The sequence below is a fragment of the Microchirus variegatus genome, assembly GCF_963457635.1.
Source record: "Microchirus variegatus genome assembly, chromosome: 1".
Lineage (NCBI taxonomy): Eukaryota > Metazoa > Chordata > Actinopteri > Pleuronectiformes > Soleidae > Microchirus > Microchirus variegatus.
The window spans coordinates 32,519,759-32,537,998 of NC_139802.1; the positions used below are offsets into that span (position 1 = coordinate 32,519,759).

At 40.7% G+C, this 18,240-nt stretch overlaps 3 protein-coding genes across 3 annotated transcripts in view; 2 read left to right on the forward strand and 1 right to left on the reverse strand.

Moving 5' to 3' along the window:
- Positions 1–18,240, reverse strand: part of LOC310937596 (diacylglycerol kinase zeta-like) — a 114,159-nt gene that overhangs the window by 88,501 nt on the left and 7,418 nt on the right. The gene's annotated exons all lie outside the window — the stretch shown is intronic.
- Positions 3,221–4,518, forward strand: cryaa (crystallin, alpha A; the record flags this gene model as incomplete). The annotated part of the gene is made up of 3 exons (XM_083900706.1): positions 3,221–3,418; positions 3,641–3,763; positions 4,309–4,518. 3 exons carry the CDS (start codon positions 3,221–3,223, stop codon positions 4,516–4,518), a joined length of 531 nt encoding a protein of 176 aa, XP_083756832.1.
- LOC310929282 (trace amine-associated receptor 13c-like) lies at positions 8,791–9,801 on the forward strand (the record flags this gene model as incomplete). The annotated part of the gene is made up of 1 exon (XM_083892005.1): positions 8,791–9,801. The coding sequence occupies one exon, from the start codon at positions 8,791–8,793 to the stop codon at positions 9,799–9,801; it is 1,011 nt and encodes a 336-aa protein (XP_083748131.1).

Sequence of the window (18,240 nt, forward strand, 5' to 3'; positions counted from 1 at the left end):
CTCACGTGGCTCTGAGAGATTGAAGAGTTCACTGTGGAAGTGATATGATATTCATACAGCAGGGGGCAGCAAAATTCCAAGTTCAACTCCAGATGATCCAAGGTTGTAATGCACAGTTAAAGTAGACATTATGTCTCCTGATTTATTTTAACAATCCTACAATCTCACTAAATAAATACATAAATAACATTTACATTTACAGAAAATCCTATTCTCGAGGGTAAGATAATATAGTGACAAAAAGACCAATATGAATATAAATAATGTTAATAATGATTTTTAAAAAATCACAATTGCACTGTGCAACCAGTTTAAAATCACAATAACAACTTCAAGTAATTATTCCAGCTTTATTTCCTGATTATTTTATCCTTTTAAATTTCTCAAACAGGGGAAATATATGAATAATAGTGAGAATGTTCACTCTGCGGGTTGCCAGGTTGTTGGCAAAAACAGCTTTTCGGAGCCATGGAAGAACTGAACACACAGCCTTTGTCTGTCCCATTGATAAAAAACCCAAACTGCTGACGTTGCTGTACGGCAGCCAGTGTAACTGCATCTATGTCTGGTCTGCAGCAGCGGGCAACCATTTATACCAACACCTTCCACAAACTGGCCCTGAAACAGCCCCAGCCGCTGCTGCCCAGTATCTCTGTGCCTGTACTTGCATGGTGCAGCTAAGCCCCTGTGCTAACTGACCAAAGCCCTGTGGGATTAGACTAATGCAGGCGGCGGGAAGCCACTGGTAGTGAAACAACAGGCATGGGAAGTGACCCTCATCTTTAATTAACTCATTTTTGGGACATCACGTAACTCTTTCACACTGCGCATAGGTTTTATCTTTTTCAATCCAGCTTTTCTGTCTTTCAACAAGTTAACACAGTCGTAAAAATGCGAACACAAAGTGAAAGTAAGCACCTTCAAACAACAACGTACTTCAACATTGCACACAGAGCACTTAAAGGTCCAGTGTGTGAGGGTTTATTGGCAGAAATTAAATGTACTACCAAGTGCATAATTGCTTTAAAATAATAAAAGTTTAGTCTTTGTAGCTTAAGAATTGGACTTTTATATTTACTTAAAGGGATAGTTCGGAATTTTGAATATAAGACCTATTTTCCAACTCAGCTGGTGTGATGGAGACGTCTGGAGACGTTTTCAAGAAATTTCATTCAGTTCTTCTAGTTGCCAAGTTTGCTGATGCTATGGCTAGCGCAAGTCAATGATACAAGTTAGCATGGCATTAAAAACACTAATACCGACTCCACAGTGCACCCGAGGCAAATCCATTGTAACGGCAGACTATTGATGTACATATCTGTGTTGATAGAATAATATTTGAAACAAAACTAACGTCGCATTGCATGAATTTTTGAGGGACTACTTTCTTAGCACTATACTTGTATGTAGTATGACGCGCTGCTGCTGCTGCGGAGACATAAATCCTTCAGATTGCAAGGTTGGTTTTATTTTCAAACATTCTAGTTTCCATCACAAATAGTACCAAAATCACCAGCCCTAAAATAACCTTGGGGTACAAGAGAAGGGTATTTGACAACTGCATGAATCATTTGACAAAAAAAAAGTACTACAGTTTTAAGTCAAATATTAAAAGTGCATTATGTAATAAATCTAAATCAACTGGCCATAAAATCCTCCTAATATGTCACAGAGACTCAGGAATAATGTTCATATAACATAATGAACTCACCAAAAACAACAGTACAGACAAAATATTTGCATTAAAAATATATTTTGCAGACTGCACTCATGTTTATGTTTTGAAATCATGTTTTGGCATGTGGCGCCACCTACCGCCGTCTACCAATCATTGCAGTCAGTAAATTCTCAGCTGCTGAGCAACCACGGGTTGCCAGTTACATCAGAAAACCAAACCTAAAAGACCTTGGTATTTTGAATTTGATTTATTTTGGCAACATTCTTACATATGGCACCTTTAATAAAAACATTTCCTTCCCAAAACCCAGTCTTGTATAAGACCTGGCTCTGCTTGTCTATATGTGCCCTGGAGCAAGACACCTAAAGGACTCATATTATACCCTATTTCTACAAGTTAACCTAGTCCCCTGGTGTCCTAATGAACATGTCTGTGACATGCTTTGGTCAAAATACCTTAAGGATGAAGCACCACAGCAGTTCAATCACCCTGCCAAAACAGCCCTGATCAGAACGCTCTATTTTGAGTGCCTGTCTCTTTAAATGCGAATGAGACACAGCCAAGAACAGAACACTTCGCGGATTTCTGCTCTTCCGAATACTATTGCCCTCGCCTACACTCTCATGTTTTTCAGGGACAAAGCAGAGTTCCGCGAGACAACAATTCCAGGAATCTGTCATTGTGACGTAGCAATGAGCACGCAAGTCAACATTGCATGTTTTATTTCCTGTACCTGACTGAGGCAAACCACAAAAACATGAGTGAGTCATCTTTTTTCCCACTTTGCCTACTCATAGGGCCTCCAGAGTCCCAAATTTACGCATTAAAATGATTAAAAAGTTGATTTTGCATAATATGTCCCCTTTAACTCCATGGGTATGAAAGATTATCAACACTAGAAATTCACTTTATAAATACAGACCATTACCAACTCCTCTTCGATTATATTTGGTAGTAACTGGGGAAAAAGTACAGATTTGTGAATTTTGTACTTAAGTACAGTAACTTTACATGACAACACTGCCAAAACCTCCAGTCCAACCCCACAGGAAGAAGATGACAGCAGAATGATGTCACTAACAGACAGACGGTGTGTATCTGTTGCTGCATTATCACTCAGGTGAAATCCCTCTGCATCTTTCGTTGGCTTCCCAGCCTCATTGTTTCAGTCATGCGCTCCTTCAGCGGGGTTTGTTTTGGCAGCTCTGGGTGTCTGGTGTGCGGGTGGCACTGGGTCACAGCAGGGTCTGGGACCCAGTAGTGCCCCCCGGCTTCCACTATCATCACCCCAGATTCTGCTGACAGGGCCCAACCCACCATGAGATAATGTCATTCCAGAGGGATCGTGGCTAAAGCCGCTCTTTCTGGCTCTCAGGTATATAAAGAGGAGGCAGCTGGAGAGCAGAGGACAAAGCAATTTGAGAACATTCTTCGATTTATTGCTTTTCAATCATCAGTCTTCTCTCTCTCTAACTCACCTCACCTCCCTTCCCGTCACCTGCTGGACTCTGAGCCGAGCAGGTCAAAGTGCTTCCAGTCACTATGGACGTTGCCATCCAGCACCCGTGGTTCAGACGCGCCCTGGGCTCCGTCTACCCCACCCGACTCTTTGACCAGTTTTTTGGAGAGGGGCTGTTTGACTACGACCTCTTTCCCTACGCCACCTCCACCATCAGCCCCTACTACAGAAACCCAGTCTTCCGCAACTTCCTGGACTCTGCAAACTCTGGCATCTCTGAGGTAACACTCACATCATGTACTCCATGTACTCCTTAAACAGTCGAGATATTGAGAATGAAGAACAATCTTCATTTCAAACGATAACATTTGAGATGTTTAAAACCTTGCAGACTTTAGGACCTGTCCTGTTCTTTGTGCTCTTTATCGTTACATTTCTTTGCATTTATTCCGGGGTTTTTTTGGGATCGGACCCCTCTCTATGTTTGTGTGTGTGTTCCTCAGGTGAGGTCTGACAGGGATAAGTTCACAATCCACCTGGACGTGAAGCACTTCTCCCCTGATGAGATCAGTGTGAAGGTCACTGATGACTATGTGGAGATCCAGGGAAAGCATGGAGAAAGACAGGTAGTACTCTTCTTCCCTTTAATAAACACACACATTAGAAGGGAGGGACACTAATGGAGGCAGTTTTAGTTTGTGTTCCTTCAAATGTCCTGGAAAACAAAACTGCTCAAAGATAACAATGTTCAACAGAATATAATCCAAGAGGAGGATCAACATTCCAGAACGTGCCCTGTGATTGGATTTCAATCGATCAAGGATCGGTGTTTTAGAAAACGATTGATTGGATGCTTTTGATATTTTCACATTCAGCTGGACCTCACACCACAGTTCAACACCACTCTCTTTAAAGTTTATGTCCATTCCCAATTCTCAGTGACTTTTAAGGAAAGAAATGGCACAATTAATGCTGGGTAAATCCCATTCCTGACTATTGAAACTAGTGTCAGTTTCAATAACACTGCAGAATAGCTGTATTCCTATGCTGTTATGGACCAAGTTTTCTGCTGTATGGTCTGTTCTCATCTGGAAAACACACATATGTAAAAAACAAACTGCTTTGTTGCCACTGTTGCCTCCATCACTGCATTAACCTTGCTGTTTTCCAGGACGACCATGGTTACGTCTCACGCGAGTTTCACCGCCGCTACCGCCTCCCCTACAGCGTTGAGCAATCAGCCATCACCTGCTCCCTGGGTACCGACGGCCTGCTGACTCTGACCGGTCCAAAGGTTTCCGGTGGGAGCGAAACTGGCCGCAGCGAGCGCAGCATCCCCGTCACCCGTGACGACAAGACCAACACAGCACCATCCTCTTAAAGGCTGAGTGCTGACCAGGGGTTGCTGGAGAAGCCCACGCCTCCCACATCAACCTGCATAGATGGGGACGGATGATACTTCTTCATCTACATTTCACTCATCCAAGTCCTCCTTGCTTCACTTTCCCCCTTTTTTATAGATTCCTCTTAGCTCACTCTCACTGTATCATTAGCATTGTTGTTTTAATTTAACAAACATCTCTTCACGGGGGGGGTAGTTAAAGGTCCAGTGTGCGAAAATGAGCGTTATCTAATGGTCAGTTAACGGCCAATGGAGGACGACTTCTTTCCCTCAGAACTACGGTGGCCTTCACAGGTTTGTCGATTCAAGATGGCGGCCTCCATAAAGCAAGAACATTGTCAAAAATACAATGAAAACCAAACGATTTTTACTTATAACATATTTGGGTAGAGTGGGGGAGTACATTTGGCAAGAAATCTTCATAAATGCTACACACTGGACCTTTAAGTGAGCGGTGAGGACGAGCTTCATCCTGCTGATGGTTGTTGATCTGTCAAACATTTCTTGTCCCAGATTTGGCAGCAGTGAAGCTCGACCGAGCCTGTGCTGATTCTCTGAAGCCTCTTTCTTTTTTTTTCCTCTCGTCTTCATCACATCCTGTACTGTATTCTAGGCCTTTGTTCAATGGAGACCATACCTGCTCATTACTGAGAAGTCCATACTAAAGAAACATACAATAAAGGTGTACAATTAACACAAAAGCAACCCGACAGTGTCTCCGAGTGTTGTCTTGCTCACTAAGGTTTGTTCTTATTCTTATCCTAAAATGTAATCATGAAGATCGCACAACATATGTAAGTCACAGCATTCAATTTATTAATTATAATAGATCTGTTGATAATTAATCAAGTCATCGCCACTTGGTAACGTCATCCTCCACTATATGGAAAATAGTTTCTTATATTTATTTTGATACCTCACCGAGCCTAAAATGCAGTATTAATATGTATTAATATACTATTATAGGAAGTACAGGGCTACAACTATGCTACAACTATACTAGGCTATTGTAAAAATGCCATTGTAATACATTGTGTGTACTGCTATACTGCATACAGTATCAAGAGAAATAATGTCTTTTTATATTAAAACTTGCGAAAAGATCAACAATAACCAAGCAACTAAACTGATGATTATATGTGACGGTAATTATATGTAAACAGATCATTAGATTTAGAGCTTGTTGTAAAACATAATTGTTCTCCTCTCCACCTTATGACACAAACACAAAGATATAATACCTGTGAGATCAAATTATAGCTTCTCAACCGAAAAGTAAAGTAAGCTGACATAATGTTTAGTTACAGTTGGAGTTTGTGAGTCTCATTAGCAGAAAAGAGCAGGTTCCTTTTTTTTCGTTTTGATGCCTGTGAGGCAACAGCTGTATCCCGCTGAGGCACCAAGCCAATCAGAGGTGTGAAAAAAACATCAACTGGAATGATGCAACCGTGGGCTCAGCAAGGCAAAACAACAACATTTCCATCACTCTTAAAAGAAAATATTTTGAGAACTGTTTCCTTGGTTTTACACAAAAATATAATGTACAGCTGTATCAGGTTCAATGTTTACGTTTGAGTTATACGTTTTATTAAGAATTAAAGTTAGAGTTAGGTGCACAATTGAAAGGGGATATATGTTAAACATGTACAACAGCGATCTTCCGAGTTTAAAACAGTAAAGCCCTGGTATTCTTCCGTGCACATGCCACGCGCGTCGAATATCGCAGACCCTGGTATAGTCACGCGTCAGGGTCCTGTAGCATCCCGCTTCACCATTGGGTTCAGCATTTCCGACGCATAAATTCAGCTTGCACTGTTGTCAGTGAAGCCACACCTAAATCTATTTTTTCCACCCCTTACCATCCTTAAAGTGCCAACAAATGAAGGCAACAGAACTTCCGTTAGGTTTTTGACGACATTTGGCCTCTCATTCAAAAGGCTTCTTCAGTTCTGATTTTGGTGTCCACAGATTGATCAACCCTTCGTGGCATCTAGGGGTCATTAACATTACAATCATGTGAATTGTTGCAGTGCCCTAATGACAGCATTGTAGGTGGCAGACAATTTGTGTCTTAAACCACCTCCTCTGTTCATGGAAGGTCACTCTGACTGGACACAGATGGCTTTCTTCACCCCTCTCTCAAACCATGAGTTTTGTCCCAGAGAGGTGGCTCTGTTTGGCCTCACTGATGTAAAGGTCTGAACAACATTGGTCAGTCTTTGCCTCAGTTTACACAGAACTTGTGCTTCTGGAAAATCTTCCTGAACTTCTCAGATAAGCCGAACAGATAATGGGATGACGATGTTTGTCTGTTGTTTTCTTCATCCATGGTGGCTGCCTGATGTTCTTTGTTGTACTTCTTTGAGGATTTAATAAAGTAAATAGTGATATTCGCAGGTCTTGAGAGCTTTCGTGATGTGTTGTTTGTTCCTTTTGTGTACCCTCTGCCTTGGAGGGACTTTTCTCTGCCCGGTGTTATAATGCTCTGGCTGCACATGACTCTCTCTGCGTTTCTCATTACAGCTGTTTAAATCTACTGTAATGTCTGGTGTGATTTATTTTATGTCAAGACAGACGGAGGCAACAACTGATGTAGTTAACTAGTTAAGTGAGACGGCCGAGTTTAAGTGAAAAAACAGAGGCTGCAATTAAAAAGTTCCAGAAGTCAATTCTACAGCTAAAAACAACCCCAGTCATTGATCAGTCTGATGGGATAAGTGATTCTTGTCTCCACCCGCCTCTGCCCTCCGTTTACACAGAAACGCTACCTCGGTCAGGACTAATAGATTCGCAGCAGACAAACAATGTGACATTGCTTCTGTTCACAAATACCAAAGAATATACAAGCTGGAAAAAAAGCACATGAATTCAGATATCATCAGATGGGTTTTAAGATTCAAATATGAATCAGATATGTGCATTTGTGTCTGCCTTCTAAATCAGATCAGAGAGGTCAGATATTGTAATTGTATTGATATTGTGTGTATCCAATGTAAATGTACATTGATACAGTTGTGCTCATAAGTTTACATGCCATTAAGCAGTGTTCAAACTCTAATTAAGAAGTGGAAAATGAGGGGTTCTGTTCAAACCAAAACACGGTCAGGTAGACCAACTAAAATTTCAGCCACAACCGCCAGGAAAATTGTTCGGGATGCAAAGAAAAACTCACAAATAACTTCAGGTGAAATACAGGACTCTGAAAAAATGTAGTGTGGCTGTATCAAGATGCACAATAAGGAGGCACTTGAAGAAAGCTGGGCTGCATGGTCGAGTTGCCAGAAGAAAGGCATGACTACGCAAATGCCACAAAGTATCCCGCTTACAATACGCCAAACGGCACAGAGACGAGCCTCAAACCTTCTGGCAAAAAAAGTCATTTAGACTGATGAGACCAAAATTTAACTTTTTGACCACAACCATAAACACTACATCTGGAGAGGGGTCAACAAGGCCTATGATGAAAGGTGCACCATTCCTACTGTGAAACAAGGTAGTGGATTGCTGATGTTTTTGGTCATGCCAACATGACAATGATCCAAAACACAAGGCCAAGTCCACCGGTAATTGGCTACAGCAAAATAAAGTGAAGGTTCTGGAGTGGCCATCTCAGTGTCCTGACCTCAATATCATTGAGCCACTCTGGGGAGACCTCAAACGTTCAGTTCATGCAAGACAGCCCAATAATTTACAGGATCTGCCAGGAAGAATGGGCAGAAGATAAAGAGCCTCATCCACAACTACCACAAAAGACTTCAAGCTGTCACTGATGTTAAAAGGGGCCATACATGGTATTAAGGGTCATTTGGGTAGTTTGTGTTGTGATTATGATTTAAAAAAAAGTATCTATTGCTTTGACTAATATACCTTAACATAACACATCTATGCATATATTTAATCTAGACGCTTGCTTTGTTCTGAATTGTATTGTAATTTGACATTGTACAAATGCAATTATGGGTAGTATATTCAATTTCTGCCAATAAACCCTTCTAAAAGTTACACACTGGACCTTTAAGTAAGTATTGAGACTATTTTTTACCACCTCCAAAACACTAAACTTGATCTGTTATGAAATGAAACAAAAAAAAACATTGGTTGAATTAAAGAACATGTGAATCTAAACAAAGTTGTAGGGAGGGAGAGATGATGATGATGTAAGAGGTGGCATCAGTCACACAGTGTTGGAGGAGGATAAATGAAGAGCCTGATGGTGGAGTTGCATCTCTTCGCTCTCCTCTCTCTGATGTGATGGAAGACACCGGAGCCCCCCTGCTCTGCTTCCCTAGCGTCAACTCCTCCTGCCGCCGCCGGCTGCTGCTGCGGCCTCACTCCGAGACCGCGCTGCTCTATGCCCTGGTGGCCTCTGCCTCTCTGCTCACTGTGACGCTCAACCTGCTCGTCATCATCTCCATCTCTCACTTCAGGCAGCTGCACACCCCGACCAACGCGCTGCTCCTGTCTCTGGCAGTGAGCGACCTGATAGTGGGGCTGCTGGTGATGCCCATCGAGAGCCTGCATTACACTGAGACGTGCTGGCTGCTGGGGAGCTTCATGTGCTCTCTCGCTCCTTTTCTGTCCTTCTGTCTGATCTCGGTCTCAGTGGGCAACATGGTCCTCATATCCATAGATCGCTACATGGCCATCTGTGACCCACTCCTCTATTCCACTAAGATCACACTGACTAAGGTTAGGATTTCAGTGGCTATGTGCTGGGGCTGCTCTATTATCTACAACGGCCTGATTCTAATGGACCACATCATGTGGCCGGACAGGTTCAGCTCCTGCCTTGGAGAGTGTGTGGTGGTTATTAGCCACCTGTCAGGCACCGTTGACCTCTTTGTCACATTTGTGGGGCCCTGCAGTGTCATGATTGTTCTTTATGTGCGGGTGTTTGCCGTTGTTGTTTCTCAGGTGCGTTTAATTCACTCACACAGAAGAAGGAGAATAACAACAACAACAACAAATCAGAAAAAGGTCCCAACTGCTAAGATATCAGAGTGGAAGGCAGCCAGGACTCTGGGGATTGTGATAGCTGTGTTTCTAATTTGCTTCTGCCCGTATTACTATCCCTCTTTCACAGGTCAGGATATCTCATACAGTCTGTCCTACATTGCCGGTGTGTCCTATGTGATGATGATGAACTCTTGCATGAACCCGTTGATTTACGCTCTTTTCTACCCGTGGTTTAGAAAAGCCATCAAACTCATCGTGACGCTTGAAATTCTGAAGCCTCACTGCAGGGACATCATGATTCTGTAGACGCAAACACGTGCACTTTCTTGTACAGCATTCTGAGTGAGGACATTCATAGACACAGACATGATCCTATACTGTAACTATAACGATCACAACGAATAACCTAATTCTAACCCTAAGTCTGAAATCAAGTCTCAAACCATCACCAGCCAGTTTGGTTTGACACAAAATGTCCTCCCTTCCTATGGTTTAAAGGTTTTTTTGGTCCTCACAAAGACGTATGTACTAGAACACACACAGCTCAAACTCTAATTTAAAATCTTGAAATGACTTCTTTTATATTGTTATTATTATCATTATTATTTCAAATAATGACACAAAAGTTACATATTATTTGAAATAAGATACAATTTAATATATACATATATATACACACAATTTTGTCTTTGGTGTCATTAACTTTATATAAAAGGAAACTAGGAAATACTTTACTTTTCTTTAATACTAGGAAATATTGTTTTTGAGCATCTAATATTCAAACTTGAATACTGTCTCTTGTTATGGATGTAGTTACAGGTTTCTATCACAGCCTAACTCCTGCTTTTTACTTGATTTCCTTTTTAATATTACTTTTTCTTGTATTTATTGGTGTGAAATACATTGGATTAATATTATAGATAAAATGAATATGTGAATATGTCAAAAAACACAATTAAATTGTGTTAGATTTTTGTTTTTTCTTTTAAAAGTCAAAAGTAGTGCTACTTTATGACTACATAACTTTGGTAACCTTTGGCAAGATTTAAATGACAAACTTTCAGTTTCAATTCTGCACTTTATGGTATAAAATGTATGATTACATTACTATTCAGTCAACCTTATAGTCGTACCACCCACTCTGTTGTAATGCCACAAATAAATACTACATGTACATGATCTATATCTACTGTATAAGTGTATTATTTAATAAAGGCTTTTATTAGATGAGTCAGTTTGCTTTTTTTGTTCCTGCAAATATCCCTTTCTGTTTAATATTAAAAGAATAAGTCAAACATCTAATAAATATAAATGATAATGAAATTATTGTCTTACTTTTACATAACAATGAGAATGAGTGAAGAAAATGACAACATTTCTTTCTAAGCTTTGGTCATTTCCTTGTTGATTTATTTGAAGCTTTTATTGTTTTTATCATTTGATGCATTTTATGTCTTCCATGAGTCCACTCCAAATTGAATTAGAATCTTATTTGATCTATATTATGACAATTTAGTTTATTTCATGTTTCAATTAGACATAATTGTACTTTTATGTGTATGTATACCTCAGTTTGTAGATGAACTGACTCAAGACTGAATCTTTTCAAAGCTAAAAAAGCTGAACAATCTGCCAGCAGGTGGCACCATTTAGCTTGATTATGCATGGGAACTCCTTATAGAGGCTAATCAATTATGCTACAGAGGACAATTCAGCTTACAGAATGAATGAATGAGTCCACATTCTATATTCTTCTTATGTACCAAACTTATCTTGTGTTAATGTAACTACAGTATGTGGTCGGTGGACTGGTAAATGCTATTATTGGATAAACACACACTTGGCCTCGTGAAGCCACAACAAACATGAGAACTTTGGGACTGTTGTGTTTTGAAGAGATCTTGTGGTTTACTTATTCACTTACAGTTTTGAGAAACTGGAGCTACAGTGACAGGAAATGTGTATGAAATCACAACATAACTGTACTGTCAACTAGTTTTATTTCTCCTGATTTTAAGCTCACGACCACATGGTGGTTTTAGCATCGTCTGAGTTGCCCTGAGGAAGAAACCTGACGCCTCTGTTCCTTGATTAACTGTATGTGGATCCTGGAAGCAGCAATTAACATCAGAGGGTTTCAAAACAAGCCCGTGTCCTGGATTCAGGCAGAGAGAAAGAGAAAGAGAAAGTGAGAGGGATGAAGACTAAAGTACCTAAAGCTTTTGGTTTCGTGCAGATGATTTAAACCTCAAACAATCATCGAAAAAAATCAGCTAGAACCCAGTCTGAGTCATACTCACAACTTGTTAAAGGTCCAGTGTGTAAGAATTAGTGACATCTAATAGTGAGACTGCAGGTTTTAACAATCTAAATGTTTCTGTTAGATTCTGCTACAGATACATGGCAGCACAAGATGGCGGCCTACGTAAAGCAAGGCCCTTGCTTTTAAGGACATAGAAAAAGGGTTTTGAACACCAGATATGGAATTTAGTGTCAATGTACAGATGGGATATCATAAACTCTTAAAAAATATAATTAATAATTAAACAAAAACAGTTAATGTTTTTGTTGTTGTTAATGTGCTGACAAAATAACATATGTAAACACATAATGTATCAGTCAAAATGGGTCAAAGGTCACAAATGCTTTAACTTTCTCACTCACTCAGCTACCTTCATTAATGCTCATTCAGCTGTCCTCACAATTCACCTGTCCTCATCGTTCACCTGTCCTTGTTGTTCACCCGTCCTCGTCCTTCACCTCGTCAGTCACCTGTCTTCATTACTCATTACTCACCTGTCCACAACATTCACCTGTCCTCACCATTCACTTGTCCTCACCATTCACCTGTCCTCATCATCATTCACCTGTTCTCGTGGTTCACCTGTCCTCATCATCAGTCACCTGTCCTCATTTCCTGTCCTCATCATCAATCACCTGTCCTCATCGTTCACCTGTCCTTGTTGTTCACCCGTCCTCGTCCTTCACCTCGTCAGTCACCTGTCTTCATTACTCACCTGTCCACACCATTCACCTGTCCTCACCATTCACTTGTCCTCACCATTCACCTGTCGTCATCGTTCTCCTGTCTTCATCGTTCACCTATCTTCGTGGTTCGCCTGTCCTCATAATCATTCACCTGTCCTCATCATCAGTCACCTGTCCTCATCATCAGTCACCTGTCCTCATTTCCTGTCCTCATCATCAATCACCTGTCCTCACCATTCACCTGTCCTCATCATTTACCTGTCTTCGTCGTTCACCTGTCATCATTTACCTGTCCTCATTATTCACCTGCCCTCATTCACCTGTCCTCATCATCATTTACCTGTCCTCATTATTCACCTGCCCTCATTCACCTGTCCTCATCATCATTCACCTGTCCTCATCATTCACTGCCAAAGTTTCCATTTCATGAATTTTATGTATTTACTCAGTAACAGATGTGAAAGTATTTCCAAAGCAAAAGTAAACATTTTAAGTAAAAGTACAAAAAAAACCTATTCAGTTACAGTTACGGGAGTAAAAGTAATTCATTACCTTCCACCTCTGGCAATAACACTGAGTTTTAAGTTAATTCAAAACAAATCTTGTTGTATTGAGGCGAGGCCCGACTTTGTTAGCCAAAGCAGAAAACAAGCCCAAGGCCTTTAGTCGGTTGTCAGTAGATTTGAATGCTTTGTTTATTTTTTTTTATTATTCATTCAATATCAATCAGAAGCTTGTGTGCTGTTTGGAAAGAAAGGAAATGCCACGGCTACACTGGGTGTTGCCGAGCTGAACGTTATCTTTTCTCGAACCTCACCGAAGAGGCCAAAACTGTGTGTGTGCCTGATGTCAGCAGAGTACAGATGTCAGCAGAATATGTCACAAGTGGTTTCTTTTCTACTTAATAATACACCAATTGTGAATGTCTTCAAATGAGGCCTGTAGTTTGGGATATTTTGCTGATATTGTAAGTGCTCTATAAAAACCTTTGTTATTATTATGGTCAGAGGAGTAGCATGACAATCTGGGAAACGCCTTATCCACAAACATCACTTTCCATGTTATGATTCTGGCCCCAGACCACGACTATTTACAACAGTGTTTTCCACACTTTTTATGTGGGGATTCACTTTTTAATGACAACACAATCACGAACTGTGACAAAACTATATCAAGTTTCTGGCTATTTTACTGTAACATTTAACATTACTTTGAATAGTTTTAACCAGATATAGGTTGGATAGTAGAAATAGAAAAACATTTAATAGAAAAAGCTCTGGAAATGGCAATGAGTTGATGGAGAATGCCAGAAAAAGAGCCTCCAGTCCAGGAAGTCAATTTTAGTGCGAGAACTGTCACACGTAGAAGAAAGGGGAATAATTTTTCCATCATTTTGTCGCACAATGACTCTACTGTGTGACTTCTGCATCTGTTCAGAGCAAAGAGCGTCTTTATCTAGTGCAGGGCACAGGATGTCGACATGGAAGGACAGAGACCGAGGACTGACTGCTAAGCAAGGACAGATGGGGGGGGGGGGGGGGGGGTATTTTCCTGATGTCTTTAGGTGTTATAATAGTATCTATGTTCGGCACAATAAATTAAGCAATACGTGTTTAAGAGCACACTTTAAGTCAATGTCAAGAGCTGAAACTTGAAAACAGTCAGCCGATCACGATATTACAGTCTCAAATCATGTTAAATCAAAGTATTGCTGGTAATTTAGCACTATAAGAGTTAGTGATATTGTAATACTGAAAGGGTGTTATTATAATACTGGAATATTGTTTTATTTAACAGTGTTGTGCTGGATGTACCAGAGAGAAGTGGAATGAAGGATAGCAGCAAAAGTGAAAGGGACAAGACAGGAGGGAATTCTGCTTCTGAAGATGAGGAGATTTTCATAGGAAGTGACCAGGATGGACAGGATAATAAAATGAGCATATAAGAGGGTTCAGTTTGAACGGTCAGGTAATAAAGTAAGTGTCAAGGTTGAGATGGTTCGGTTACGTACAAAAGGAGGGAAAGTGATGGACAAGGGACGTTGAAGATGGGAGCTGCCGGGCAGAAGGAAAAGAGGAAGACCACGCAGAAGGTTCATGGAGGTTGTCAAGGAGGATGAAGACAGTCGGTGTACACAAGGAAGAAGCCTTTTAACTGTCGAATGCTATCATTATTTCAGTTTCGGTGAAAAAGCCTGTGGCAGTAAGTTTAGGTATAACCTCCTTGAGTGCCATAACTTTTAGAAAAATTGATGGCTAATATTAATAATATATTAAAAAAGAAAGTCACTTTTTTGGTTGCTAATATGATGGTGTGTTTTTATTTCGTTTCCTTTGACCAAAACCAGGACTGAGCCAACAAATGACATGATAATAAATACTGCGTAATTAACTGGTTCCCCCCCCCCCCCCCCCCGTCACATTGTTGCTCAATAATCCTCTCCTGACAGCAGTGTGTGCAGGTCTCTTTTCAAGTGAACAGCATAAAGCCTGGCATTACACACTCCTCCACCTCCTCATCTCCAATTCTATTCTCCAAACTCGCATGATGAAATGGAGAAAGCAATGACTGGAATGTGGAATTTGGTTGCACGGATTTCAACACATAAAGCGTCGTGTGCAAGCAGACACTTGCCACCGGGTGCGTGTGCGTATTTTAATCCCTCGCAAAGGCTGGCAGTGACTGGTCCAAAAATCGGATGTTTTCTCATTCGAGCGTTTCCCAGACACACCTCTTTCTCTCTCATCGTCGCGTCCTCCTCTCTCTCTCTCTCTCGCACTCCCCCTCCTTTGCTCTACTCTTTATCTCTTTATGATCTGTAATTTTTTTCACAATTCTGTGCGACTGCTTTGCCCCGAGACAGAGAAAAAAAAATATGCACGTATACAGATATATCATCTATATACATCATATTAGAGACAAAGCTGCTCACCTCTTCTTACCCTACCCTCCTCCACAAGACACAAAGCCTTGGGGCAGTGTAGTTAAGGAGGTATGTAAAGTCTGACTCTTTTAGGACCTTGAACAGACAAACCAAAGGAGAAGAGGTGACGGGGGAGGGAAAGAGACAAAGATGGAGTAGATGAAGGCGTACAAGGCAGGTGTGACGCCACTTTTGATTCTGATTCCCGCACAAGTCACACAAGCTTTAACGTCTTAATCACCAGCCAGATTTATTTATTGGTATCTCACTTCAAATAGAACCGGAAAATATGGGAAATGGGTAGACTAAAATAAAAATGACAGTTCCTGCAGGTATAATCTTGAAGTTACATTGAAGTGTACATACAGAGAAATTTGATCCTAGAACAAAGTTACTATTTCATAATTCTCGAGAAACTCCAGTGCAGAATTCCTGGGAACATTTCCGCATTAACCACGCCCACTTCAAATTTTGGTGTAATCACACAACAGTTGATGGACAGCACACAAGAAAAACATTCTGCCCAGATGATGATGTCAAGAGCAACCTTCAAGAACTCCCAAACAAAGGCTGCAAGGAAATAATGACGTCATCCTTTTCTCGCAGCCCCAAGAGAGAGAACATTTCTCTGTTCTTCTTCTTAGTATGTACAAGCCTTCAGTCTTAATTCTTTCTCTGTCCAGCTCATCCCCTACTGCCAGTGGTATAGTCTATAGTGATAAACACTGAAGCGAACAAGGATTCGATAAAGAAGGAACCTTCACTTCCCTTTAACCACTGAAACACAATTTTTGAACTGTGTTTTTAAGGCTAATGGCGCTGGTGGTCTGACAGGGTGGCCTGGGTTCGACATGCTTGACCGTAGCACTTTATTAGCATTGCATGCTATTGCATCTATCTATCTATAAAGCAAGTTGCGTCTGTCTGTCTGTGACGGGCATATCTTGCTGACCGTTAGTCAGATCGACCTACGATTTTGGATATGGGTTGAGCATGGCCCGATGGTGTGCATCCTTGATTTTCCCTCATTTTAATTTTCGCTGATTTATCATGCTAAACCAAGTGGCTCATCAGCAGCAGCTGCGCTGTCTGGAGCGGGGAGGTTGGAGTGAAGAGGCTTTCCTCACGGTGGGTGAAACATTTTCACACGGTTCACCGCAGAACATGGTGTTAAAATGAAACGACGAAGTCTGTGTCCATTCACCAATATGCGAGCAAATATTTTGCGGCTAACTTGGCGAACCTGATTCCAAAGGTAAGCTAGCAAGGCTACGATTAGCATTAGCGTAGGGGTTACATAATACAAACACTGTGCAACCTCATTAGGCACAATGCACATTTAAAAAAATATATATATATTAGCATTAATGTAGCTAGCTGTTTTGAAAAATCTTCTTCAGCTCCCCATACTTCCTACGGGCACTGCACTCGTCATACGAATGCATCACAGTTAGAAGCTTAGAAACAAGGTGAAATCAAAAACAGAAGCTAGTAGCACTGTTTGAGCATTTTGGCCTTGAATCAACAGACACTTTAGGGTACAATGAGTCAGCAGAAAATGACAAAAACTAGGGCAACCAATATGTTAGCTGGATGCTTACATTACATTCCCACTGGAAAATGAAAGATTCAATCAAGCCAATAGACATTACTGTAACAACTCGGGCTTATGTGCACTGACTATATTTTCCTCTGCATCCAGATATGGTTTAGCTTGACTATGTCATTTAATTTTAATCAGACTAACACGATTACATGTATTTTGAAAATCTAGTTTTAGTCGGACTAACAAAACAATTCACATAAGCCTGGCATTGAGTTAGGGTTAAAAGCAGCCATATTAACACAATGTTACCAAACCAAAATTAATTTAACGTCCATTTCATTTAGGTTTAAAACAGTCATGATCCTGAAGATGGAGGTCCCATTCAATACTTGACAGCGTTATATTTTCTGGTTGTATTCTGATAAAGAAATTGCTATAAAACAGCTAATCTAGTGGTCACCAAAGACTTTTGGACACACACACACAGTCTAGACATTGCCATAAAGCAGAAACGGCAGAGAAAGAAACAACAAATATATTAGTAGCTCATATAAAAGGCACTAAGAGCTGCAGTGAGGCAACGTGCACATTCATCACCACTGGCTGCTACTGAACACATGCTTTTTAAGTGTCAAAATGGCAGCTGCTCCTGTGACATTGAATTACAGACACAAAGATAAGGAATGTGTGAGAAACGGAAGAGTGATAAAGGACGTGGGTGGATAATCTGATTTTACAACTGCCTGCTGCAACCAGCAATATCTGAAAAGGGGGGCAGTATATTCAAATAAAAATGCAAGATCGATCTTTATCAGATTCACTCCACCCACCAGACAATCCTTCCTTTCTTTATTTTTTTTTCTTCCCCTCATTCACTCCAGACGGACATCCATGAGCAGGATGCACGTTCCCTCTGTTTGGACAAGAACTTAATACCTACAGCTTTTTTCTTGACTGAACCTTCTGCTTTTATAGAAAAAACTAAAGTGCAGAACAGGATTTTCTTCCTCTTTTTTCCCCCTTTTCTTTTCTTTGATCAGAAAGCCTGACGGAAAAGTTGTGACGGATTTAGAAAATAGCAAAAAAAAGGCAGAAGAAAAAAGAAGGAGACGGTGTGAGTGCTTTGCCCTGAAGGTTTGTAAGGGGAAAAAAAAGAACAGAGACAGATATAAAGCCAGAGATAATCTGAGAGGGAGACAGAGAGAGAGAGAGAGACAGACAGAGAGGGAGGGAGGGAGAAACACAGCTGGTGTGTGAAGGGAAAATATAGATAAAGGAAAGAAAGGAG